The 27,667-nt window shown below is 39.6% G+C and overlaps 1 protein-coding gene and 1 non-coding gene across 2 annotated transcripts; one reads left to right on the top strand and one right to left on the bottom strand.

The window, feature by feature from the left end:
* The first annotated feature begins 200 nt into the window (after nt 1-200).
* Nucleotides 201-26,573, top strand: OPN5 (opsin 5). Its single transcript, XM_027600854.1, has 6 exons — nt 201-330; nt 4,216-4,335; nt 7,926-8,096; nt 11,658-11,992; nt 23,108-23,349; nt 26,510-26,573. The coding sequence occupies exons 1-6, from the start codon at nt 201-203 to the stop codon at nt 26,571-26,573; spliced, it is 1,062 nt and encodes a 353-aa protein (XP_027456655.1).
* On the bottom strand, nt 21,931-22,037 carry LOC113928119. The gene has a single exon (XR_003521802.1). It is a non-coding gene; the product is annotated as a U6 spliceosomal RNA (small nuclear RNA).
* Nucleotides 26,574-27,667: the final 1,094 nt, after the last annotated feature.

The following is a 27,667-nucleotide window of genomic DNA, read 5'->3' as shown; positions in this document are numbered from 1 at the left end:
TACTGACATATTTGGGTCTTTGAAGAAGAGTGTTAAAATACTCACCAGTTATTAATTACGGAATCAAGCATGACCCCAGAAACTTGCATTTTCATTTTAAAAGAGGGGGGCATGGTTATGAGCTGGTTCAAGTTGGCTTATTCGGGTCTGTTGCCATCTCTACTGATTTGCTTTCCAGACTCCTGTCCCTTGAGCACAGCATGGCGCTAAACCACACTGCCCTGCCCCAGGATGAGCACCTGCCACACTACCTTCAAGAAGGGGACCCCTTTGCTTCCAAACTTTCCTGGGAAGCGGATCTAGTGGCTGGCTTTTACTTAACAATAATTGGTAAGTTTCCTTTATTTTTCTGTATAAAGACTGCATCTAGAAAATTCAGAGGCTAATATATTGATTTTGCTCAAGGATTCACAAACTGACACAGATATTTTGACTGGAGGTGGAGAGTGGGAGGAAGGTAGAAGACGGGGGCCGCATTGTGGGGTTCAGTGAATGTTTCATAGAAATGACTCGGTTATCTGTATTATTTCCTCGATAGTTCAAGAAGTTTTACGACGAAATCATCTATCTTGAGACTATTTTGGTTGCTTTAGGACTAGGTTTGTCTTCTGAATAACAAAATTAATGATAATGATATCTTATTTAAATAGAATGCTTTTACTTAAAAAAATGCTTTTGATATAATCATAAGATGATAGGCTCAGAACGGACCTTAGAAATCACCTAGTTCAGCCTCCTCTTGTCACAAATGAGGAAACAGTCCCCGGGCTGTGGTCACAATGGACACACTAAGTTTGCTGCACCTAAAGTAGAGTTGCTCTATGATGGCATCACTAAGTGAGTTTGGTGAGAGTTGAAAAAATGTATTGGTAATAAAATGGGAGTCAGCCCAGGGTCAAAAAGTTTGTGCATCATCCAAAACACGGTGCACCTGCTTCCAGACTATGCTATCCAATGCCGTGGCCCACGTGTGGCTGCTGAGCACTTGAACAGTGACTTGTCCAAAAGATGTGCTGTAGTGTGAATATACGCGAGACACTGGAGACTTAGCACTAGCGAAAATGATGTGAAACAGTTCATGACTAATTAAAACAATTTGACTACACGTCAAACCCATAACATTTTGCCTGTACAAGGTTAGATACTTTGTTTAATGTGGCTACCAGAAAAAAATTGAAATACATATGGCTCACATTTCTGGTTTACATTGTATTTCTATTGGACAGCATTAGTCTAGGCAATTAGAATTCGACCACAAAACTTCTTAAATTTAAAACTGTTGTTTTAAATTTGGGTCACCAGTGCACAGGTGGGTTATGTCTTTAGGTGTGTCTGCCTTTAATCTTTTCAGATTTGGGTCAAGCTTTCTCTCTCTCCCTCTCTCCCTCTCTTTCTTTCTCCTTTTCTCTCTCCCTCCTTCCCTCTCTCTCATCTATTTATTATGGGCTAAGAATTTCGTTTAACCTCCTGAAATTAGCAAAAATCATTAGAAAAGTCTGGCGACACCTCTATGGTCAGTGCTTGAGGCAAAAGGAATTGGTGAGATTGAATCAGAAATTCCACTGCAAAGGGATTCCCTGGGTCCTTGGCTTTATGATTAGCAATTACCACACTCATTTAAATTCTGTTTCTTATAAATGGACCCTCATGTCCTTCCAAACACAAGTATATATTGAGTGCTCCTTCCATGCCACTGTTTAAGTTTCTGGGAATACAACAGTGAACGAAATGGGCAAAGTCTCTTTGTGCACAGGGACTACCTGGTAGTAAAACCCACAATACATTTTCATTTAACATAAGTACTTTCAATTATCAGAAAAGGCGGAAAAATTGACATCTTAAAAATTGAATTTGTCTCAATCAATTGCAAGAATTGAGTTAAAAAATAGCACTCCAGATAAACAAAAGAGGGAGAGGGATCACAGTCCATTCCCCACCCTGGTATGGAAGATCTCAGGAAGAGAGGCAATGAGGCTGGGTGGGTGGGGGAATCAGGAAAATTTCTCCCTTGTTGTATGGGGGGATGGAAGGAAAATACACAGTCAGACTCAAATGGGCATGCTGAGGTGAAGCTAGAAAAATAGGTCTAAAAGGAGTCCCCAAACAAAGGGAACATCAGGTGACTCAGGGAGCTAGGGGTGGAGCCAAAGACATGTTCCAGAACAGTCATTCAGGATGAGGCCAGGGTCATTTGGAGGGATCTGGACTCATCTAGACCCAGTCTTGGACTTGGTGCTATGTCTGGTTTTTACCCCTCCTAGGATAGGTATGGGGATATGCCCAGATATCTTTTTAAGGGACCAGAGTGAAATGATGTTCTCAGTGAGTTTTGTTAAGTCCTGGAAGTCTTAGGGAAAACTGGAAGATGAAAAGATAAATCTGAATTTGGAATAGAGGAGAAATAAATTAGAGACCCATTTCCACCCTTCAACTCTTTTATTATAGATACTTGGTTTATTAACAGTCTATATATGAGATTTCATCATTTTGTATTCCTAGAAAGATTCAGGATTTTGATAATCAAAAAATGTCCCTCCCCACCCCCACCCCTGCCTTTAGCCTTTAGCTTCTTAATCTTGTTTTCCTTAACTATCATCAAAAATGTTTGCATTCTCTTGATAATCCCCTATGGATAAGATTGCCTATAGGAATCATCTACATGCAGCTCATAGAGAGTTGACTATTTTTTGATACTGCTTTGGGCACTGGGTAAAGCCTTATGAAACACTAGTAAAGATAATTTAAGAAAGGAAAAATAAGAAAACCAATATTCTCAAAAGAGAAGTAGAAAGACAAAGGGTGTTTAAAGGAGCTTTGTGTATCAACTGCATATGTATGCTTATTGTTTTTAATCTTCTTGGATACAAAGTAGAAAGCATTTGTTTAAAATTCTTTAAGCCATATTACTTTCAATGCATATTAATTTCCCAGTGTGCCTTGCTAGCTGGTTTCCTTTAATGAGCTGTAGGTTTCATTTTAGTTGGTTTGCTCTAGAACTCCGTAATCTCGTCTATTTTTCCTCTTCTGTCTTAAGAAAGCTAAAGAGGTTTTAACAGACCATTAGGCAGCTCTGACTCCAGGGATTCATAATTTCCTAAGAGCACAATGCAGTTCGTTCCTGGTGGTTTCATACCATCAGCTGAAACACACATTTCTTTCCTTGCCCCCAAAATGAATTGTGGTGGAGAAGTAGAAATTAAAATAGAAAAATCTGGGTTTCTCCTGTTAATACTCTCCTTATTCCTTACTACTAAAGGCAGCTGTACCAGATTCTCATTTATACACAGCTACACTATGAAGCAAGAATTCCTGAAGAAATCTACTCTACATGTTAAGCTATGGAAGTAGGTGTATTCTTTTCTTAAATAAAGTCAGTAGGGATTGGGTCTTTTTGGATTTAAACTGGGTTTGTAAGAACTTTTGAACAGTATCATTGTAATGCCAAAGCCAACTAGTCATTAATAAAAGGATATAAAAAAGTGGGAACACATTTATACCATTTTTGGCAGGTTGGTGGGTTGAGGGTCACATTCTCTCCCTTTGGTGGGAGGGGAGAGCTCATATTATCCACTGTCACCTACTTCCCCTTAATACCTAGTCCAGAAGTAGCTGCAGACACCCAGCGTCCATGTGTCCTCAGGAGGCAAAAAGTCCTGGGATGTGTCTCTTGGAGATGACCCTTTCCTTGCAGGGGGTTATGCCAGCCCACTCTGGCCTCTGCCTCTCCTGAATGCTGGTGCTCCCTCAGCAGTCCACAGTGATAGTGAAAGCACCTCGTCTGGTTGGGGTCACTTCAGCTTCAGAATTTACCAAGAGCCAAGGGGTTAACCCTACTTCTTAGAGGGAGGGAGTTCTATAGAGCCAATAATCGGTAAAAATGGCGGAGGAAATACTCCATGCTGGGGGCCAGTACAAGAACTGACCATGGGGATTCCCACCCCCTCCTGAACTTCACTGGGAAGTTAGCAGTTCCTTTTTCTGGGTAAGTTCAGCCTTATAATCCCTGACTCCTATCCCTTTGGAGGCAACCCATCCCTCACCTGTCACTCGCAACTCATGCTTTTTACTTCATCTTCTTAATTGAGATTTTTATTTAGAGTCCTCTCACTACCCTCTAAATCTATGGTGTCCATTTTTGAAATTGAGAAGTGTTTCATATCTGAGTGAACTCCAAATCCTAGTGCTGACAATGGGAATTTATATTTTTCCTTGTAGGGATTCTGTCCACATTTGGAAACGGGTATGTCCTTTATATGTCTTCTAGACGAAAGAAGAAGCTGAGACCTGCGGAAATAATGACTATCAATTTAGCAATCTGTGATCTGGGCATTTCAGGTAACACAACCGTTTCTTCTTTGGGGGTTTGAGCTGTGCCCCATTCTAAAGTCCTCACTGGCTCAGAGATCACCCCTCCCCCACCTCCTCCTTTACCTCCTCCCTTCACCAATCATCTTTACAGAGGTTGTGGTAAGTCAAAGGAGTGTCGTCAGGCTAAAGAGCTCATCCATTTAACATTTGTTGAGTCCTTTCTGTGTGCTGAGCACGTTAGATGCTAAGGAGACAATTTGGAATGATGCATGATACCTTGTAATGTTACACCTCAAAGTGTACTGGCTAAATGATTGAGAAGACAGAAACTTACAGATCGCTGTGTTGAGCTCCTTTACACCCCTGCCACCCATACGGGACTCTGTTAAAATAAACACCAAGGGGCTCGGTTTTGAAGCTTAAATGATGGGCAAAGACAGTCTGAGAGGTGAGTATAGGAAGACGGGAGAGCTGACCTGCTGGTACATTGAAGTGTGGCTTCGGGACTGATTGCAAGCATAGGAAGCCTGCAGGTCAGTCGTTCTCAGAATTGGATGCACAAAAAAGCCACTTGGGAAACTTAAAAAACACAAAACAAAACAACAACAGAAAAGCAAAAAACTTCACAGCTGGGTTTTATACCCAGAAATTTCTATTGAATTGGTTGAGAATGTTACCTGGGCATCATGATATTTAAAGTTGGTATTATCAGGTAAGTTAATATGAGGTCAAAATTGGAAACCACTGGATTATTTCTTGCTTCTTTGGCTTCTCTGATAACCCAGACAAGGAGGAATTGGAATAAAATTTCTCTTTAACTGTAATTAAGTTTTATAAATATAAATGATTTTGGATAAGTAGCCTCCCTTTGCTTTCATCTATAAAGTCCCAGGATTGCCTAGATACACTCAAACGTACCTTTGGATCCCAAATTCTGCTGTTTGGAGTATGGTCTTAAGTTACTAGAACTGGGGAAATTGAGTGTGGACAGCACACAGCAACTCCTCTTTCCACTGGAAACCTTTTAGCAATTCCCCATCTAAACGTCCTTTTTAAAATGTTTTCTGATATTTGTTTCTCCCTTCATAAGTGGATTTTTCTGCTGCTGCCAATCTCCAAAAACAAGGCTCAGTAAGTAAGCCTTTCCCTATAGAGTCACTGTTTATCACTAGCAGATGTGTTGCTCTTGAGAGTCTGCATGGTGTTTGTTACTTGGGAAGGCTTTACTCAGTATGGACAGGCTTAAATATCATGAGCTCTTGTCAGAAGTGCACATGCACATTAAGAGAAGCATATTGTGTCAGGCCTCCTGGGATGAAAACAGCTGAAAAGAACCCCAGGCAATTTGCAAGGTTGCACAATGGCTGCAATTTTAGTAATAGCCACACGATGGCAGTGTCGCAACATGAATGATAGCTTTCCCCGGCCTCCTCTCCTGAGTGCAGACGGCTCTCTCCCTGGTACTGAACGTAAAATGCTCGAATAAAACCTACCATTTCATCCACATCCTTCACCAGCGAATAATACCAGGTTCATATTTAAGGCTGAATTAGGCTAAGCTTGAATAAAAATGTCCTTAAGTGGTCTGATAACACTGAAAATGCTTTCCACCAAACAAATCTGCTCTAGAATTGCACAAACCACCTCATTACTCTGCCTGTGTCTTCAGAGTAATTCAGCAAGAAAGCATTTTCTTCCATGTGATAGCTTTTGCGGATGAACCCAGATCATTTTTCAACTTTGAGTATCTCAAATACATTTTATACTCCAATAAACCTTAAACATTTTTGTTTGTTTTATTTTTTTCCTTGGTCAACTATATTCCATTATAAGCACCTTGAAGTGTATAGTAGAGACCAGGTGTATTTCATCTATATAACTAATATTTGTGGTTACATACCGGTGGCTCTCAATTGTGTATCTGTATTAGAATCACCTGGGGAGCCAAAAAAAGTATATTGAAATATATTGATGCCTGAGCTTGCTCCAGATAAATTAAATCAGACTTTCTGGAGGTGAGAGTCCTGGAAATTGATATTTAAAGTAAAATAAAACCAAGCAAAACAAAGCAGGACAAAACAGCTCCTCCAGTGATTTTAGTGTGCAGCCAGGTTCAGAACTATTCAGTGAAGAAGAGAGACAGATTCTAGATGACGTTACAAAGGTTTACCAAAGGCTCCACTCCAGAAGGAAGCTGAAAATAGTCCCAGCCACAATGGACACTAATTTCACTCCATCCAAGTCACTTTCACTTGTCTCTTGATGCTTTTAGCACCCACCCAGCTGACACTTAGCTCAAGCTTTGAGTTTGTGTCTCCTCTGCTTAGAATATTTCCCCTCTAGACATTTACTTGTGATCTCTACCAGTGATTTAGACATCTCCCTAAATGTCACATTCTCAGAGAGGTCTTCCTATCTATCTCCTTTTGCTTCATTTTTCTTCTCAGCGCTAATGACTAACATTCCATCATATCAGATCTTATATTACAAATTATGTATTTCTCTTATCTGCCCTCCCTACTATTAAATACATTTGTCAGTCTTGACCTCCACTTTGTCCCCTATCACCTTGCTGTGATTGTTACATAAGAGGCACTGAGTAATTAGATAATGAATAAGAAACAGTTCTTTTACACTCAGTTTCCTCACTGACAGACGGGCTAGACCACTGGGATTAGGAAGCCCTAATGGGGGGGTGCACAGTCCAGCAAGATGGAGTGTGAAATTAGCTACCTAGACAACCAGACAAACTAGAGGAGATGTGTGTCTGACTTACAGATGGCATTTAAGAAATATGTGTTAACTGACTACACTAACAGGAACTTGGGTGTACCTCTGTCTACTGAAGAAGGGACACACCTGGGGGCAGGGCTGGCACCTGTGAGTATCAGTTACTCGGTTTTCCTAATGTGATAAGTTTAGGGAACCTTATGATAGATAGATAGATGGATAGATAGATAGATTGATAGATAGATAGATAGATGATAGATCACATATAGGTCGTGGAGAGCTTCTTCAGCACGTTCCCTTCCGAGAAGGCGAAGACTGAATACAATAGCTGATTACAAAGGGTGCAAGGTGTAAATTACAGTAGAACAATGCTTTCTAGAAAGTAAAAAACACAAAAACACTAACAGAGGCTGAGGAATAGTTTATTTTTTATAATTTATTACTTATTTTTATTTTTTTGCAATTTAATATTTTTAAATTTAAATTCAATTAATTGACATATAATGTATTATTGGTTTCAGAGGTAGAGGCCAGTGATTCATCAGTCTTTTGTAACACCCAGTGCTCATCATATCACGTGCCTTCCTTAATGTCCATCACCCTGTTACTGCATCCCCCCACCTCCCTTCCCTCCAGCAACCCTTAGTTTGTTTCCTATGATTAAGAGCCTCTGTGGTTTGTCTCCCTTTCTGATTTTGTCTTATTTTATTGTTTTGAGGAATAGTTTAAATCCCGGAAGTCTGGGTCTGGTTGCAAACAGACTGAACCTAACATTAACTAAAATAGCTATCTCTTGTCTGAATAGAATATAACTCAAGAGTGAGTTGAGGCAGGTGGATAACTTTAACTGGAGGGCATTTCCCTTGACAAATTGCTTGGCGCTCTAGTTGTAGGCAAACCGTTCACGATCATCTCTTGCTTCTGTCACCGCTGGGTGTTTGGCTGGATTGGCTGCCGCTGGTATGGATGGGCTGGATTTTTCTTTGGCTGTGGAAGTCTCATCACCATGACTGCTGTCAGCCTGGATCGATATCTGAAAATCTGCTATTTATCGTATGGTAAGTATGAAGGCTTCTCATTCCCTGATAGTCAAAACTAGTGGATTGTCAGACTGTAAATATTGTACCGATAGGTAATGAACAAAGATTACTAATAACCTAAGAGACTAAGAGTATCTCTATTTAGAGCCTATTTTGTTCTAACATAAGTTTAAAGATTTGAACCTGTGTCAATGTAGATTTCTTTTAATACCACTTTTATAGGAATGTCTGGTGTTTGGCTACAGTGCTTTTGGCAAACATCATTTCCTTGTATAATCTGTGTAAGCTTCTACCGTGTTTTGCCATGCAAACAAAGAAATAAAATGCATTGAAAGGATGTTAGGTCCGAGATGTTTTAGCTGGTTCCCCTCATGGTAAGTGTAATTATAAGATGTTTCTGATCCTCCTTTAGGCCTCAGGGTCCCTGTGATTTCAGAGATGGGGAATTCCAAAAAGTCCAGATCCAAGTTAGAAAGCTGTGCAGCTGTGTGGCAAGAAAGGACACACGCAGAAATATCACTCAACACTCTTTTTGTGGTATTGTAGGTAGGAAGATGAGTGACTAGAAGCATTGATGAGGGTAGAGCCAGGTATGAAAAAGTTTTCAGAGGCTCAAGATTTTTTTTTTTAATAATGAGACCATTCAACATGTTAAAAATAAATTTTTATTACTTTTGCTTCTTGGGGTTCTGGGAACTTATTGAATCCCAAAGAGAAGCATTTGGGCCCTTCCGTTTAATACTGAGAACCAGGTGCAACCAGGGAATAGTATTGGCTTCCTCTGGAGAAAGCTGCTCTGTTTATTAATCTGTCAATCAGAACAGTTGTGACCATGGAGACGGAGGATGGTCTGGAGCCTGAGGTGGGAAGGATCAAGTTGACTTGATACTCTCAATGTGGTAGAATTTTCCTTTACATTTTAAAGCATTTTTTAAAAAGATTCCATTTATTTATTTGAGAGAGAGAGCGAGAGACAGAGTACGAGCAGGGGGAGGGAAAGAGGGAGAGAGAGAAGCAGACCCTCCATTGAGCAGGAAGCCAAACTCGGGGCTCGATCCCAGGACCCTGGGATCATGACCGGAGCCGAAGACCGATGCTTAACCGGTTGACTGAGCCACCCAGGTGCCCCTTTTCCTTTATATTTTAAAAGTTTATAGTCCCAGACTCCAAGGGAACCATGCAGGGGAGGGTAAGGTCATGGACCATCATCTTCACGAACTAGCAATCATTTTTTTTTAAATTTGCATCTCTTTTTCTAAACAGCTTAACCCTTCCAATAGAAATAACTTAAATCAGAATTTCTAATAACATAAAAATATTCAATTATGTATATTCTGGATGACTTCAGAGTCCTATACTTTCTAGAAACTTAGTTTTGGTTGTATCAAGCAGAGTATAAGTATACTTACAGATTTTATAGATGAGAAGGCAGAATTTCAACTTCCTGGGGATATATGAGGAATACCTTGATTTCTCTGCTTTTTAAATATTTCCTTGAATTTAGGCTTGGTATCCATTAAAGAGATGATACTGCCCACCCCCAGCATCACTGCAGGGCATCACTCCATATGGGAACTGTATATATTTTTCCAGCTTCTTTTAAGATTGAACCTCAATAGAATGGTTTCACCATTTGATTTAACTCATGATTAAACCCTCTACACAATGTCTTAAAATGTTGGAATTAGAAGACCGCTTGGGAACATGGAGACCTTTCTCCCATTAATGTGATAAACTGTTTTAAGGCATCCCTGACAGACAGCCACTTGGCCTCTTCTTGAATAATTCCAGTGACCAGTGACGGGGAGCTTACTACTGCACAAGGCAGCCCATTCTCTGATTGGTCTGCTCTCATTGTTACAATGTTATTCCTTATATTGAGACAAAACTGCCTCCCAGTAACCTCCACCCATTGGTCCTAGTTCTGACTTCTGGAGCAACACAGAACCAATCTACTAATCTACTCCCTCCTGTACTTGACAGCCTTTCACCATACTCGAATGTAAGTATACAACACCTCGCCAAGTAACCCTAACCATAAATGCTTATACGTATGCGTATGCACATTCCCCTAAATATATGTGATTATCCGTGCCAATGTTTTATCCATTATAATGGATAATCAGGAGCTGACATATATTGTGGCTACATGATTGTTACCTCACTCTGGTTGGGCTTGAGAAATTTGAATTTTATGATACAAAATGCCATGTATTTGAAGAAAAAAAGAGACAACAGAGTATAGATGCAATCTATATTTCTTGTTAGCCCTGAGACAAACACAGGAGTAAAAATTTGTGTTAATGTAGTAGTCCTTTGTAGTTTGCAAATCAGGCCTTGCATTATTTCATCGAACCCTTATCAAAACCTGTAAGCAATGTATTCTTATTTCCTCCATTTTACTGCTAAGAACATGGGCATCTAGAAAGGGCACACGAAGAGGGTCAAACACTAGAACAAGAAGAATTAGGCCCTACTGACTTCCCAAACTGCATACGGCTCTGAGCAGAAGCAGGCCTTGAGTCTGTGTTGAAGAGATCATTTGGCTTTGGTTGACTGTGTTCTGCTATTTCTTCTCTGCTACTCCAAAACCAAGGCAGTAAGGATTTACTTCTCTGGCCCTTTCTCTTTGAGGTGATGAGTGGTGTGTGGAGGTAATTTCACGAGGAGGCTGCAGCACTAGATCAGGCTGCCCTGTCTTTGGTGGTTATGGTAAACTGCGGAAAGGGATCACTAGTGCTCTATGGCTTTTCTTAGATGACTACACCAGTTCTTCTTGGAGATCTCTTTTGGTCAATGGAAACTAGTTCTGAAAAACCTAGAGCTCATTTTTTGTTTTCCTGAAAGTGTTTTCACAGAATTACTTTTGCAGAACATGATGCAACCTACCTAGATTCTCTACCCTTCTTGCTATGGCTGTGTGAGCATGACTGCTGGGTTTGTCACGTTTGAAGATTCAAAACCTGCTCCCATGAAGCAGGGTCAGCTACTTTACCGTCTCAGCACGCAGTCATGGTTGTGGCCCACCGACCCCCACTGATGAGCGCTTAGGAAGATGAATGAATGAGATAAGAGACGTGAAAGCTTTTATGGAGAAGGGTATTGAAAGGCACTAGCAATGTATTCTCACTTTCCCCAAAGGAGTCTACCTTGGATGAACCATTAATACATGCTTTTGGGGGCTTGGTCCTTCTATTCTACCAGCTGGCCCCGTATTGGATAGGATCTCAAAGGTCATTCTGGATGCTTTCTTAAGATCCTTCCTTCATTGTCTTTGGCATCCTCTCATCTTCCTACTGTCCCCTTTCCTCAGCTTTTATCACTTACCCCTCCTGAGGCTCCTGCGTGCCTGTGGAAACCTTCCCTGTGAAAGCACTTCTGATTTTATTCGCTTGGAAAAAGGCCCACGCTCTGGAACTTTTCTCCCTTCACTCCACTCTCCCTCAAAATTCAGTTATCTGACCACTTCTCCCAGAATCCAATGGAATAACTCTTTGGATGTGGAATTTGACATATCGAGGGGAGGTATTTGGGTGTAGGGCAGATTACATCCTGGTAATGCTTTTCTTCTACCTCCAGGGGTTTGGCTGAAAAGAAAGCACGCCTACATCTGCCTGGCAGTCATCTGGGCTTATGCTTCCTTCTGGACCACCATGCCCTTGGTAGGTCTGGGAGACTACGCTCCTGAGCCCTTCGGAACCTCGTGCACGCTGGACTGGTGGCTGGCCCAGGCCTCCATGGGTGGCCAGATTTTCATCCTGAACATCCTCTTCTTCTGCCTCTTACTCCCAACGGCTGTGATCGTGTTCTCCTATGTGAAGATCATTGCCAAGGTTAAGTCCTCCTCTAAAGAAGTAGCTCATTTCGACAGTCGGATACATAGCAGCCATGTGCTGGAAATGAAACTGACCAAGGTAACCATAGTAATAATTTACAGAGGGGTTTTCTAATCAATTAAAATGTCATAGGGCAAAGAGGACAGGGAATATTGGGGTCTGGGAGAATTTTAGAATCTCTATTCTTTATGTACTTTTGAAATGTGCTATTATTTATCTAAACCTTTGTAGTATTTCTTTTCCCTGTTTCTGTCTCTGTCTCTCTCATTTACACACACACCCACACACCCACCCACACACACACACACACACACTTCTAATATTTACTAAATTTGTACCGTGGCTCTACTTGGAGCTTATTCTCTCTATTGAATAAGATATTCTTGGTTCTCAAAAATTATTTAAGTCATAATAATAATAACTTTTATGCATCATAAAATACCTCACAGTATTTATACTGTTTTGTATCGACTTTGGTGGGCATGATTAGGGACATTCTGCCACCTCACATTATTTACAGAGTAAGAGCTTACCGCATCTACTATCCTATAGGAAATTTATCTTAATACAAGAGCAGTTTCTGCAGGGTCACGTCCCTTGGTAAATGCTAGTTTCAGAGCTGATGGCTCCTTAGATACGGTAATGTGAGGAAAGAAACACACAATTTGAGAATAGACTAGGGTTCTTATTCCATCACCAACACTTGCCAAGTTTGTGATCCAGAGCTAGATACTGAACTTCTTTGAATCGCTATTTTCTCACTTGTGCAACAGGAATAGTAATATCTCCTCGGATTGTGCTGGAGATTTGATGAGATAAAACATGTTATTCTGTCATTTGGTGCATAGAAGGTGTTAAGGAAACTGTAGTTCCTTTATTCTCTTGTAACTTTTAGGAATTCTGGGAAAGTATAAGGCAATGGTCTTCCCACTTTTGTCCTGTCTTACCCTTATATTGAACAAAATATTTTCCAGCATATACCTCAATATAAATGACATGCAGCTAATACCATCACACTGTATATTAACATTATTATGCCCTAATTTCTATTTTACTTTTAAAGATAAAAAAATAAATGTGGATTGAAGTTCTAACCATTCCTTCTGGTATCAATCAATCATATTATTGATATCCCAACTTCACATGTCCTCACAGCCTAATTTGGAGACCACTTGTCTCAGACCTATAGTAACATTTCCCTTCAGACCTGTGCTCACTTGTAGTAAGTCAGGGCCTTTGTTCTGGTAATATTCCTCTTTTCACATTACAGATGTTTTGAGATGGTACAAGGATCTCTTGATCGTACAGTGTGAGCTAGAGAGTCTTAATGGTTCCAGTTGACCTTTACTTCCTAAACTCCATATGCTGAGTAAAAGAAAGCTCCAAGGAAGTTTTCATTACTCTAAATCTATACTCATAATCTAATAATAGAGCAGTTCTACCTGGACAAAAATACAAGATCAGGAATCATAATATGCTTTTTATCTTATTACTGCCTGTAAAATAGAAAAAAATATTTCCATAAAATTCAAGGTCATGATTTAAGTTCATTTCCAGCTCTCCTTTTAGCTCTTAAAAGTGACTTTTAAAAAAAATATTAATCCAAATAAATGAATCCAAGTTAAATTTGGATTATGTTTAATCCAAACCTTACTCAGAACCAAGTACTGTTTTAAGAACAAGGTGAATGCAACAATAATAAAAATTTTCCTTCTCAATACTTTATGGAAGTATGTTCAAGGAAATGATGTGATGTCCATCACACTGGTAGATCAATTCGAGTTTACCTTGTGGTCCTGCAGTTTGGCATACCAGAAAGCTGCTGAGATGTCATATGACTTCCTCTCTCTTCTTGCTACCCTCCAATGGTGTTGGCCTCAAGACATTTTGATGGTCTTGATTAGCGAGTCCAGATCCTCATTCCTGTGAGGTCCTTCTCCAGTTTCTCTGAGTGTGTTATTCATCATATGCTCTCCTTTTAGTTGAGTTGCCTAACTCAACCCACAGCTAGCTTTTATAAATACCCTAGCATCTGGTTCTTTGTGTATTCTGGATGGTGGGCAATTTGTTTAGTGAGTGATTCTGAAGCTCATTATGCGTGCAAGGTGAAACTTGGCACACACCATTTAATTTGGTTTGTGCTTATCAGTCTTCTTGACCTGGACTGGACTGTATAGATCAAATAACCAGGCTCACCCAGCCCAAAGAGATGTTAAATGAAAAGCATAGGCATCCATATGTATGATTTTATTTTTTACATATCTTCTTCTGACATATACTAAATGACATTATATTATATATAATGTCTATATGGCATAATATATGTTATATATTATACAATATATCTGTACCTCTTTTGTATATATAAAACTTATATTAAAATAACCTGAATATAAAATGCTTCTAATTATTAACACTTACGCAAAAAACAAATCAAAATTCAACGCACATTGATAAACACAACTTTCCTATTTTGGTATCTTCTCTGCTAAATTTAAAATGTTTTCAATTACCATTTAATTTCTTGATTTTTTTTTCTACTGAGTAAAAATAAGTAAAAACAACCTCACACTGGACCTTTTCATAGTCTTAGGAAGCTTTTTCTCCATTCAACTACCTCTCAGGATTGGTGGTTTGCTTATTCACTTGGTGCTTCTGATCTTTTAGAAGAGCCTTGTCTAAAAGCTTATTACTTAAAGTCCACCTTCTTGGATTCTGGGATCAAAATCATTTACTTTTCTGGGTACTCTAATGATTTCCGGCTGGGTTATTATGTGGGCCTGCATTTTGCCAGTCTGGTCTTATCCACCTGAAAATTGACATCCCACCTCTCTGCTTTGTAGTTTCTCTTGAATTAATTTTTTAAGAATGATAGTTTTGCTAGACTTTTGTACCAGGCTGAAACTTGACAGATTGCCAATAGAGGTATGCAAAAAAAGCCCAAGAAATAAAAACAAACAAGCAAACAAAAACTCTCTTTATATTTCTATGACTCTGTATCATCTCATTTTCATTTGCCTGCATATGACTTTGTAAAACAAACTTAATATTAAACAATCAAGATAAATTCAGTTGAACTGGGGGGTGTTCCTTGTCTTCCCAGGGCTATATATAAATTCTAGGGAGGCTTTTATAATTCCATGGTGTCAGGGGTGGGGGCTCCTGGTCTAATTGTTGTCAGTTACTGCCTCTGGTATTGCTGAGATATTTAAGTTTCTTTCTGGTCTCAATCATCAGTTGTCATGGGTCACTTTACATCCTTTTTGTTCCAACTGGAAGCCCTCTTCAAGTTCATCAGCAATTCCAGCTACTTCCCTGTCCTTTGACTGCAATTCATCATGTGCATGTTGTGAGCTTGGCTGGGACCCTGCGAAGCAAGGCACAAGTTTTGGCTCTGAGATCCTCAGATGCGTTAAGGGTCTCTTGCTCCCCCAACACCATCCTTGGCCCCTTGTGCTCAGCTCTGTGGAGTAGCATCAGGACAGTTTCTCAAGGGCAGTTACCGGCTCCTCTGAGGTCCTCCCTCACCTTCGAGCTGTAGACCCTTACCCACTCTTGGGTGGGAAACTTGTAATCATGTGCATCCCTCTAAAATTGTTCCCATTTGGTAAGATTAATGCCTCTGGTCTTTCAAGTTTCTGGCTGTGGGTACTCAGCGTCATTTTTTGTATACTCAAAACCCCTTTCTCTCAAGTATTTTCTCTCCTGTAAGATTTAAATTTCTATTTTAAAACTCATAAGCTGAGAAATGAATGGTTTACTTCTTTGGGTATTTCTGCTTGAAAAAATCTTCACACAATGCAGTGAACACTCTTGCTTCTGCTTTAATAAGGAGGGGTGGTGGAGTCCCAGGAAGAAAATGCCAGAAGCATAGACTAATTTTCCCAAATATTATTATGCTGTATGGATTAGTACTTAATACTTATTCATTTAGCACAGATAGATTATCTATGAGTTCCAGGTCTATAAGTAGTGTCTAGATCCTCTGGGCATCTAGATTTCTCCTAATTTCCTTTATTTCCACCAGAAAGCCTTCTTGATCACCGCTGGCTAGTTTAAGTCCCTCTGCAATAAGACATCAGAGCACTTGACACATTCACTTTATTGAGACACATGCTTGTCCTTCTTTACAAGTAGTAGGTAGGTGAGCTCAAGTGTTACACATCCTGTTTGCTACTGAGCCTCACTGTCTGGTTCCTACTAGATGCTTAATCAAGATTGCTATAATGAATACATAATTGAATAAATTAAGTTCATCTAATTACCTTGATGAGTGTTAAGTGGTCCCTTGATCCCTGGCTTGAGTTCCTCTGTCCCTTTTATAACTGACAGGCATTTTATTTTGCTTTGTTATTTTACATTGATCGTGAAGTCTTTTTAAAAATTATAAATGTAAATCTCTGCTTTTCTCACATGATTCCTCTTTTTGATTGCTCATCCAGTTTATTTATCATTGAAGGTTCATATTCAGAGAACCGCCTGGGAGGACTCTAAGGGCAGTTTGTGGGAAAGCTGAACCGCATTGCTTTTTTATTTTTTAAACTAATTAATTCATTTCCTCTGGTTCCTCATAAGTGTTCTTAGCTTAATTGTCACTTCCCAGAAAAGCATTCCCCAAATTGAATTCAGATCTTCCTATTACCATGGGGCAATGCTGTCTTTACATATTCTTCTTAGAGCAGGTCATAATTTATAATTAATTTATAATTACATACTTATTTTTGTGATTATTGCCCAATGTCTGGCTTTAGCATTAGTCAGTAAGGCTTGTGGAGTGACAACCATATCATTTTGTTCATTTTGTGTCCCTAGGACATAGCACAATGTCTCAAACATGATACATTAAACATTATAATATAATGTGATATAAATAATATAATGTATAATTAATTATATTATATTAATATAAGTTAAATATAAATACATGTATATAAATAAATACATATAAAATATATATCTGTTGAAGGAAAGAATTTCAAGTTGGGGTCAATCCCAGTTTTGCCACGAGCCCACTGGGAGTCTCACATAGCTGACATTTGTTATTTATTTCAGCTGCCAGTGGCTGAACCCATGTCTGGGTTTGGAATTTCTGTGTTGAGGAATTTCCAACATTTTGAGTCTTGGGTTGTGGAGGGGAGGAGCCACATGTCTAAGCAAAGGCTGACTCCTAATTTAAAAGATACAGAAGATTAACATAACATAAAAAAAAAAAAAGATACAGAAGGACCAGTCATTGACTTTCCAAGGTTCCTCTGCAGATGGAGTATGACTATGACCCTAGGCTCCAGCCAGTCTGTCTCAGGGGCCAGTGATACCAGCAGAGAGGCAGGGAGATGTCTCCCCCGGGCATGGCTGCAGCAGTAGCAGCGCTGCATTAGAGCTGGTTCGGGCCATCAGTTTGGGTGTCATTTCTGTCGGCTCGGTGTTCCCAATGATGCTCTGTCCTAACCAACCCATTCCTTTTCTTGTCCCACTTGGCCGAAGTCCATTTCTTGGACCCAGAATCTTGACAGATTCACCTTGGACAAACCACTTCTCCTTGCTGGGCCTTGGTTTTCTCATCTGTGAAAGGAGGTGGGGCAGGGGAACTAAATGCTGTCTAAGTTACCTTCTAAAACTCTCAGTTGTATAAAAATCGCTAGATTGGTTGGATTGACAGCAATAGCTCTTACTGCTAAAACCACCTGGTCTCTCCACCTGAGTACATTTCCCCACCAAGTAGCACTTTCCATACCCTAAGGGCTTGGTTCATCTATAATGAACAGTGAAGTCTCCCTTGTTCTGTTGAGCCAGATACTTAGAGATTTGTATTTCCTGTTCTTAAAGCCAGCCGCTGCCTCATTGGGGAATGCTCTGTTCAGTTTTAGACCCAAACCCTGCAACACAGATGTACAGAGTGACACAAACTAATTTACATCCTCTCCTTTCAATCACAGCTTTTGCTTGTTTATAGAAGAGTGGTATTTTAAGATTTGAGAAAATTGCAGTGGGGAAGTGCAGACCCCTCCCTTTTCTAGGTCTTTTTTTTTTTCAAGTATAAATTAATATTTTCTACTTGGCTCACCCCCAGGGCTCACATAATGGTAGAAACAGCAAAGCTCTCAGAATTCTTTTTTTTCTAAGTGCATGATGAAGGGTCTGGGACAGTTGGCCTTAGTTGTCATTCTATTGATAAAATGGAAGGAAGAAACTCAAATTAGATATGCTTAGAGTTGTCGAATGACTTTATTTCTTCCAAGATGGTGTGAAAGCTAAATATCACCCTTATTTTTATACATACCAGGAACTGAGGGCCAACGAAAGTAGGTCACGGTTGCTAAGTTGACCCTTTCCTCTTTGCCATTGGTAGTGTCACTCAACAGCAGGCTGCCTGCATATGGCGGGAGGTGGCCTCCTAACTGGCCTTTACTCTTGCATTACCATCCTTTCATCTCTCTCTCTCTCTCTTTTATTTTTTTGATTAGTTGGGAGCAAATCCATGTGCTTGCCAGCTAGACTCAAGATAGGAAAACCAAATCTTACTATCCATATGTTCTGGTCAATTGTACACTCCCCTGCCATTTACTCAATGCACACATGTAGTGATCTTGCTTCTTGTGACCTGGTCTCACCCCAGCCACTGCAATATCCTTGATTTCATTAGTCTAGCTGGTTCTGCGATGTGGTCAATCTTGTTATTGGTAGGGAATTTGTTCCATCTTTCTGGCTCTCCTTGTAAACTTCACTTCTACATCAATTCCATGTCCTCTTCTCACCCATTTCATTATTCAAGGTAGCACACAGCATCAAACGTTGGCTGAAGCCCTACTCGTATCTGAGCAAAGGAGCCTGGTGCAAGGAACTGAAATGCCAGCTCTTAGAGAATCAGGTGTTCTGTCTCACTCACACTGGTCATTGGAGTTGAACCACAGTTGGAATCCAAACCCGAGTATCTCTAACCATGATGTTTGCACTATTGCACGGAGAGAGGGCAGGACTTTGCTTCTTGGAAATCATATCTGCTGGAATGGTTCAGATGAATTGGGCCCAAAGACAGAGCCTTATATAATTTGGAGAATTTACTTTCAATCCCATTGTTCTATTACTGCTTTAATTGATCAATTGATCAATTATGGACAATATAGCCTATGTGACACTTAATGCCAGCTTGAACTGTAGCTGGAACGTACAGATATCCTTTAGTCCTCTGCAGCAAGATATATTTAAAGTGAACTGGGTTGCAGATGTGTGATTCCTTTGTAGAAGCCAAGCAAATATTCTGTGAATTTCTTCCCACAAAATTTGCCTAATTTAAGAACTGAAGTTTTACTGTTTTTCCAGTAAACCAAAAGGCAGTGACACAAGTGAATAAATTAAAAAATAAACAACTTAGAAAAAAGCTGACAGGTACAGATGTCTGTGCTAGAACTGGTTTAAGGATATTTGGAATAGAAATTTTGGAAAATGAAAATTGGGACACACTCAGAAATGAGGAAATAACAGACTGATGAAAGATTAAACATGTTCCACTTTGAGTAGAAAACACTGGGAAAATGAGTGTAACATGCAAGTTTTGTAACTTTTATGGAGTTTATCTTAAAATGCCTTTAATATTTAATGTTTTAATGTTTTGTGGAGTATATTTTAACAGGAGAAGATCGTAAAAAATAAATGAGTCTCATGTTGACTTGGTATTCACTTCAAATACAAAAAGTAATATTCTGCAGTGCTTTCAGATCTAGGCTTTTATCCTTCTTTCTGCTCTAAACTTGATTTCTAGTCATTCAATTTAAGGCACTTAGTTTTATCCTGATCAGAAAAACCACAACGATTCATTCGCTATGTGTTTAAAAACCACAGCATGGTTAATTCTTTGATGTCCTTTTAAAAAGGATAACATAATGCAAATGTTTGAAGTCCTTTCTCTCCCCATTGTACACTCTCATAAAAGGAGAAAATACATAAAATGTAGAAAATATTATGGACTAAGTGCTAATCTATTTTTTGTCAATGACTTTGGCAGCAACACAGAAAACAGCTTTTGAGATACTGTGAAATCATCAGATGAGTCACCAAAGAGAAAGGATGGAGCTATGTTAAGTTCCCAGACATCTGCTAAAGCAAGTTTTATTTATCAGTTATTGTTTATTTGGGGATTTAGAAAAAAGACCCTCACTTTGAGCCTTGAGGCATCCATTCCATTTATAAACAAAAGTCTCATAGACCAAATGAAATGCAATTTCTCCTGGGTAACCCTCTGTAGACAGGTGGGAAAAAAGCAAGCAAGCAAGCAAGCAAGCGAGAGGGAGGAGTGCATGTGTGATCTGGGTCTGGTTGATAACTGTTAAGCACAGGTAAGAATTTTGGCTCAGGACCTTAAAGTAAGGCTGCAGGACCCTGACACAGGGCATCAGGACTCGAAGGAGGTGTGGGTTCACTTCATTCATCTCTTTGAGATTTAGACTCTATTTGTAAAATGGAGTGAAATGGATATAACTGAGGTGTGTCTCAGCTGCAGTTAATATTTAGAGATGAGCCTTGAGTTTCTTAGGTGGAATTTTATAACCTGAGACACATGGTGGATTTTCCAGGCTTCTAGTTGACACAGCCCACAAATGTGGGGTTCTCAGGATAAACACCCTACTGACAGGCTGTTCCGCAGGTCAAATAGGGCTATGGATCATTCCCTGCATACAATAGTTCTGTTCTCATGGAAGCATATTGAAATGCACATGCATAGAAATGACTTTGTTATAAAAGAATTTAGCCACTTGGATTTCTAAAAAAAAAAAGCATGCATAAATATTGTTGCTCTGTTATTAATAAAACATTTTGTGTCTCATTCCTCATCCTTGATTCTCTATACTAGCATGTCATGACTCTCACGTTGGGAACACTGCTTTTTTTCCTTCTTAAATAAGAGGATGGGGAAAGAGGATGTGGTGCCTGCCTCAGATAGCTCCATCTTTTCATCTTTCCTGGGTTTTGGGGAACTCAGAGATCAAAGGAAGCTCCCTTTTTCCTACAAATTCCTTATAAAATCATAAAGATGGGTCAGATGATGCTCTTTCTAGTCATGTGCCCATCCCTGTTCTTGCTCTTGTAGCTAGGGGCATGCCTCCTCTGGTCAGGCTTGGGTCATGTGATGCCAGCTCCATACAACAGCCTAGGGGTAGAAGGGATGCTGGCGATGCTAAAGTTTATGAGGAAATGAAAGACGTATAGTAGATTTGCAAAAGCAGATGTCCACTACCCAGAGTGCTAATTTGAATATCGTTTCATTATTTATTTTACAGAAAAACAGTAGGTAATAGTATAAAGATACTTCGAAGTTAGTACACTCTCTCTTAACTGGGACCTGAAATAGCTCATGTTTAAAATAAACACCGGGCGCCTGGGTGGCTCCGTCGTTAAGCGTCTGCCTTTGGCTCAGGTCATGATCCCAGGGTCCTGGGATCGAGTCCCACATCGGGCTCCCTGCTCAGCGGGAAGCCTGCTTCTCCCTCTCCCACTCCCCCTGCTTGTGTTCCTGCTCTCACTGTCTCTCTCTGTCAAATAAATAAGTAAAATCTTTAAAAAAAAATAAAAAAATAAACGCCAAAGCTTGGGCTTCAGTTGCCAGTGTCAGTACTCAAAGGAACAGCACTTTCATTTCTTGTTTAGACTGTTGCCTAAACAAACCTGTTAAAAGTGGAAATTCTATGTGGCCAGGGATTGTGTCTGCTTTGTTCATTGCTTTATCCTTGACACAAAACATATAGGAGATGCTCAATAATGCTTGTTGATTGAATGAATAAACAATGATTTTTCTACCTCCAATTTCTTCCTGTGCCATTTCATTTTACAGGTAAATCTTCCTCAACACGGTTCTCATTAAGTCTCCTGCTCAGAAACCTACTAGGGCTTCAAAGCATATGGAATTAAGGGCAGCCCGGTCATAAGTTACACAAAACCCTGAATACATGGATATTATCTTTCTTTCTAGCCTCATCTTGTATGCCAAAGTAAATTGCTTGCTAGTTTCTCTTTTTTTCCCCCAAAATATGGAGCGCTTTACAAATTTGCATGTCATCCTTGCACAGGGGCCATGCTAATCTTCGCTGTATGATTCCAATTTTCGTGTATGTCCTGCTGAAGCAAGTACTTGCTAGTTTCTATGCAAATCTCACATACCTGTGCCTTTGCTCATGCTGATCTTACTACCATTCCTTTATTTCAACTTGCCAACATGCAAGTTATATGGCATGTCCCTCATGAAACCGTTCTGAATTTGCCCCGTACCATGTAATTTGGTCCTCCTCTGCTGGTACTTAATTCCTATTCTTCCTTGTACTGTAGTTGTTTGTATTCCAGAGGGCTACAGCCAGGCACTAAGGTGTACTGGTGTCCCCAACAGCACTTGGCATTGTGTCTGGCACCAAGCACTTGGTAAAAAGGGGTTGTTGAATTCAAGTGAGATAATTTATAGGGTCAGGTATGTAGTTACAGGGCATTAATTAGGGCTACATTAGTAGAGGGACTGGGTTGCAGATGGTAAGAAACCAGTGAGGGTATTTAAAACCCTCTTTCTAATTATTCTTTGATCTGGAAGTTAAGAGGCTCCTAAGGTAATTATAATTTTGTGAGAGAGAAAAGTGCTTTCTGGAAAAGTCTTGCTTTATGCCACTGTGTCACACTTGAGAAAATGAGCCAAAAGAAGTAACACTTAACAGAAATCTCTGAAGAAGATTCATATTAAAATTTCCAAAAAGGGCAGAAAAAGATTCAAAATTTCCAAAAAGGGCAGAGGCAAATAAGAGTGATTTAAAATTTCCTCAATGTGAACATGTTTTCCATCTAGTTCCAGATATGATGGAACATATTTTCCATCAATGTGGGTTGAGAAGTCTGGAAATTTCAGGAGCATGGATGTCTTCTTAGCATCATTTCCTACCCAATGTAAAATCTGACAGCTTTTATAGGGTTAAACTTTGGGTCTTTTGGTACATTCAAATTCTGGAGTGAAGAATGGATAGGATGTGGTAAATGGGATAAGTCTTTGTAATAACTGCTTCTGGCTGAACATCTCTGAAGTCCACATAGGAAATGTCTCCTACAGGCAAGGTAAATGGACAAATAATAGACTTTCTTGGGTGTAAATGAGCTACTGCTTCTCCTCCCCCCCATAATTTCCACCAGGTGTCTTGACTCTGTTCTATTGCTTTCCCTCATCAGGTAGCAATGCTGATTTGTGCTGGCTTCCTGATTGCCTGGATTCCTTATGCAGTGGTCTCTGTGTGGTCAGCTTTTGGAAGGCCAGACTCCATCCCCATACAACTCTCTGTGGTGCCAACCCTACTTGCAAAATCAGCAGCAATGTACAACCCCATCATTTACCAGGTCATTGATTACAAATTTGCCTGTTGCCAAACTGGTGGTTTGAAAGCAACTAAGAAGAAATCATTGGAAGACTTCAGGTAAAATTTCAGAAGCCAGAAATGAATGCTACTATTTCAAAATCCCGTGGGGTTCAAGCCACTCTGCTATGCTGTCTTCTTAGGGTTAGAGCTCATCACTTAGGAGTAGTCTAAAGAGGATTTTCTGTTCGTCAAAATTCCTGAAATCAAGTCATCAGATATGTTGGGTTGGATGTCATGGGTAGATAATGAGAAAAGTAATCCCATTTCTGATTGTAGAGCAACTAAGATAGGAAGCTATGTCCATTTGAGCGGCCACTATTTCTCACTCTTCCTTATCTGGGACCAAATCCATTTTACTCCAAGTGTATGGTTCCACATGGCATTGGTCCAAAATTAGTTTCTCTCAACAGAAAAGATTCTCCTGTTTGGGATGTTTCTACCATTAGTTACAAGTATAGGATTTGGGCAGGCAAGGAGAGAAGGGAGGTGACATTTTTACTCTCTGACATGTTCTTTATGTTATTTTCACAAGAGCCCCTATTATATCTTCTCTTTGTCAGATAAGGAAATGGAAGTGCAAGTGAGGTTAAGGTTAAGTGAGCTGCCTGTGCTTACACAACCAGGAAGTAGCAGAGCAGAGATTTAAATTCAGGTCTATTGGGTTTCCAAACAGTCTACACTATTTCTGCTATAAAATGAACAAGTGAGTTTGGGGATCCAGCACCATTTTTCCTAAAGGCTCAGGGTGAGTAAAGAGTTGAGGACGATGTGTGGGCTTTGTGTCCATTCAGGGCCAGTCTTAGCAGTGGAATGTGGATCAGGCACCTGAGAGCATGGTCTGAAGTGAGGGGTGTTGAGAAGGTTCAGGTTCTCTGATTTCTATTACTTCTTACTCACTGGATGTCTAGTTATTTTTTGGTACTATTTTTCTTGATTAAGTAGGAAACAGAAGAGAAAAAAAGGTAGAACTAGCTAGGAGAAGATGTGGGTCTTTATCTTGTTCTTTTACTATGCTTGAGCAAGTGACATATCTTTTGACCTTTAGGTTCCTCACCATGTAGGTATAGGATCAAATGAAAAAAAATAAAATGAAAAGGCACTAAGAAAAAGTAGTATTGTCATTGTTGTTGTGGTACAGGGGAAGAAATACACAATTTGGAGGTAAAAGACGAGTGTTTGGTTGATTTTTCCATATCTTTGGGAAAATGAGCCTAGAATTGAGCTGAGCTGATTGCAACATCCATCTTTTGAAACTGTAAGAATTACACCAAATGCGTGTTTGGAGAGGGCTAGGTAACAAGTGTTAGTGGGTTTTTTCTTTCACATTGTTGGTGGTTAATGCCTTTTCTGTTGAATTGAATAAATTCAAATGCTAAAATGCATCTACTTTGGCAGTAATAACACTTTGCCCTTATCAACTATTAATACTTTATTATGAATGCAGGTTAGAGAGAGTATGTTTAATAGAGCAGTTGTGGGAGAAAATAATGGGCATTTCTTCCTCTGAAAGAGATGATGGGAATTTGATGGGAATGGCTGAAGGCAAATTTCACCTACCTTGTAATTTTGCCTTGGACTGATTCTGTGTTTTGTACATTTGCTTTTAAGTGTGAGCAGCACATAAATATTCAATGCTCAATAATGAAAAGAGAGAAATTTATGAGGAAGGCAGTGACTTGGGGCCACAGACCTTTGGAGAAGCCAGCCAGGCAAGAATCAGTTCAGTTCACCTGCTTCCATTAGCCATTTCTATGAAATACAACAACTGCTTTGCTGGAGGAAGACAAATGCTGTTTTCTTACTCCAGAGTCTCGAAGCTTTCAGTGGAAAAAGCAGGCAGGCGGTAAGTGCTGAAGCAGGAAGGAGTCCTTGGGTTTTCAAGTTTGGAACACTAAAGAAGTGTGATGAGTTGCTGATTTTTGGAAGGCTCTGTTTCAGAGAAGAACTTTCCAAGGAAGCAAAAAACACTTTTTCTGTTTTTTATCTTTGTTATTATTAAGGAGCTAAGAAAGTGGGTAATATTAAGGCTGATAGAATGAGGTGAAGTGGTCTGAAGCTAGTCCAGAGTGGTTAATGCACTACTAGAACAATTCAATCAAATTAAACTAGATTAATTGATATCCTTGTTTTTTCCTCTTCTGAGCTCTGAAATGAATTTGCTTATAATGGGAGACCCTCTTGGGAAATATTCTGAATTCAAATAAAAAAGCTAATGTGTTGAATATGAGATTGTGGAAATAAATTTTGAGTAATTTTTACAGTTCATTAAAAGTTAACTCATTTTCCCCCCCTAAATTGAGTCCCCTGAGATTTTGGTAAAACCTGATGAACTACAGAAAAAAATATGGCCAAGAGCCCATCTTGAAATGCTATTATTCATCAGATCTGGGTATCCAGATGTAGTCTCCTGTATTTCATAACCAGCGCTTCTCCACTCTGGCTGTGGATTAGAGTCAAGTAGGGAACTTTGAAAAACTGCTGCCTAGACCCCACTTGCAGAGATTTGGCTTCAGTTGGTCTGGATTGGGCCCAAGCTTCATTAGTTTGTTTCATTGGTTCATTCTCCCAGATGGTTCTTGTACCCAGCTGTTGTTGAAAGCCAGTGAACCAGAGCCTGGGAAAGAAAAACATTAGGAGTGCAGCTCATGTAGTCAGAGGCCTCTCCCACCGACCTACACAGAGACCACTGAGTGACAGGGGAACCAGACTTCTGGTGCTAGTCCAATCTTAGATGCAATATAAATGATCAAATGATACTGGGGGTACATAGTGAAGGATCGAGGCATTTTACACTCCTAGTATTTTAGTAAAGATACAGAACAGAAAACAAAGCCCTAAATTCTGGCATTGACATTCTAATAAACCTCTCCTGACTACCTTAGTTTGAATGCTGTCTTTCCAAAGAACACTCTTTGTAGGTAAGTCACAGAGCCAACTGACTGGTAGGTCAATAGGGAGGCAATGAATTTTGTTCTGAGGATGGGAAACTCACTGGGGCATAGGAAATGTGCCATGAATAAGTGGCTTGTTTTTGGAAATCTCCACTCAAGGGATTTCTTGACTTTGAATGTTTTAAAGTGAATTATTTTCCTTCTCTTCTAATTCAAGTCTTGTGCTCATAATCTTCTTGGTAGACATGCCTGCTATGATATACATACACAATATGTGTATGTGTGTGTATATATGTTAAGTTACGTTTTCCTTCTCCTGTGTTTAGGCTGCACACTGTAACCACAGTCAGGAAGTCTTCTGCTGTGCTGGAAATCCATCAAGAGGTATGAAGATGGACACAGCATCACTCATGGACATAATTATTCACATGTTTGCCTCTTCACTGCTGTTGATGTTTGATTGTGACTACACTTTTCTCTTTATATTATATTTTTATATTTTGTACACTTTCCCTCTTTTCCCTTCAGCCAGGATTTGCTGGGAAATTCCAATGGCCAAATGGAAATTAGATTATAGGATACTATTTAAGGAATATTACTAGGATGAGCCTCCCTGGAATTTTCATTTTATTATATTTTAAAACCTAATTGTCGTGCCCCAAAGTATTAAGTCTGTGATACAAAGAAAAATGTTTCCTTATTTTATTTATTAGGATGTGATTTCATTTCATTACATCATCATTATTATTTCTTAATGTAGGGCCAGGATGGCAGTTTTGGGGTCCATTCAAGTGGGTGGGTGAATGTTGGGACTGTGGTTCTTTGACTGGTGGATGCTTCTGATTCTTGCGGCCATTCTCCTCTCATGCTGACAGAAGGTCACACTCTAATGGTAGTGATTCCACAAAGCAGTCTTCTAGGGAAATCAATTTTGCCTTAAATCCCTAAATGGAAAAATCTCTTGTGTCTCAGGATTTGAGAGCAAAGACAATTCCCACTGATGATAATTTTACCCCCATGGATTTTCCTCATTAAGCTGCACATGCTAACATAGTGGATATAACAGGGCATTACTAGCTATAATTACTCAAGAAACAAATTTAGTGAAAATAGCTATATATATATATATTTTATTTGTTTGTTCTTTGTTATCTTTGTTCTTTCTTTTGTTCATGGGTTGTTTTCAACAAATACTGTGTGAGGTGATGAAATGCAGATAAGAATGGGATGGAATGGTTTCAAAAGGTAGATGCTTGCCCATTAAGAACTAATGAAAGGGGCAGGCATGTAAATACCATCTGCAAATTGACCTTCTTTCCTAATCCAAGGAGTAGGGCCATTTCCTTGCAGTTCTTTTCATTCCAGTTCTAGGCAGGTATCCCCCATGCTCCATGCTCCATTCACCTCCTCCTTCTGTTATGACCCTAAATCCTGCTCAACAATTCTGATCCTACCTTTCTGATAACAGCTGGTGAGAGAAGAGG

This window comes from Zalophus californianus, chromosome 7 (assembly GCF_009762305.2).
Source record: "Zalophus californianus isolate mZalCal1 chromosome 7, mZalCal1.pri.v2, whole genome shotgun sequence".
NCBI classification, from domain to species: Eukaryota; Metazoa; Chordata; class Mammalia; order Carnivora; family Otariidae; genus Zalophus; species Zalophus californianus.
The sequence above is the reverse complement of the archived record's forward strand: the minus strand, read 5'-3'. Positions and strand labels throughout refer to the sequence as shown.

What these genes read in the sequence shown, in the direction of transcription:
- OPN5 (XM_027600854.1), top strand. Translation starts at nt 201, where the DNA reads ATGGCGCTAAACCACACTGCCCTGCCCCAGGATGAGCACCTGCCACAC. An exon ending in CTTTTACTTAACAATAATTG is followed by an intron (nt 331 to 4,215) that starts GTAAGTTTCCTT and finishes TTTTCCTTGTAG; the next exon opens with GGATTCTGTCCACATTTGGA. An exon ending in AATCTGCTATTTATCGTATG is followed by an intron (nt 8,097 to 11,657) that starts GTAAGTATGAAG and finishes TTCTACCTCCAG; the next exon opens with GGGTTTGGCTGAAAAGAAAG.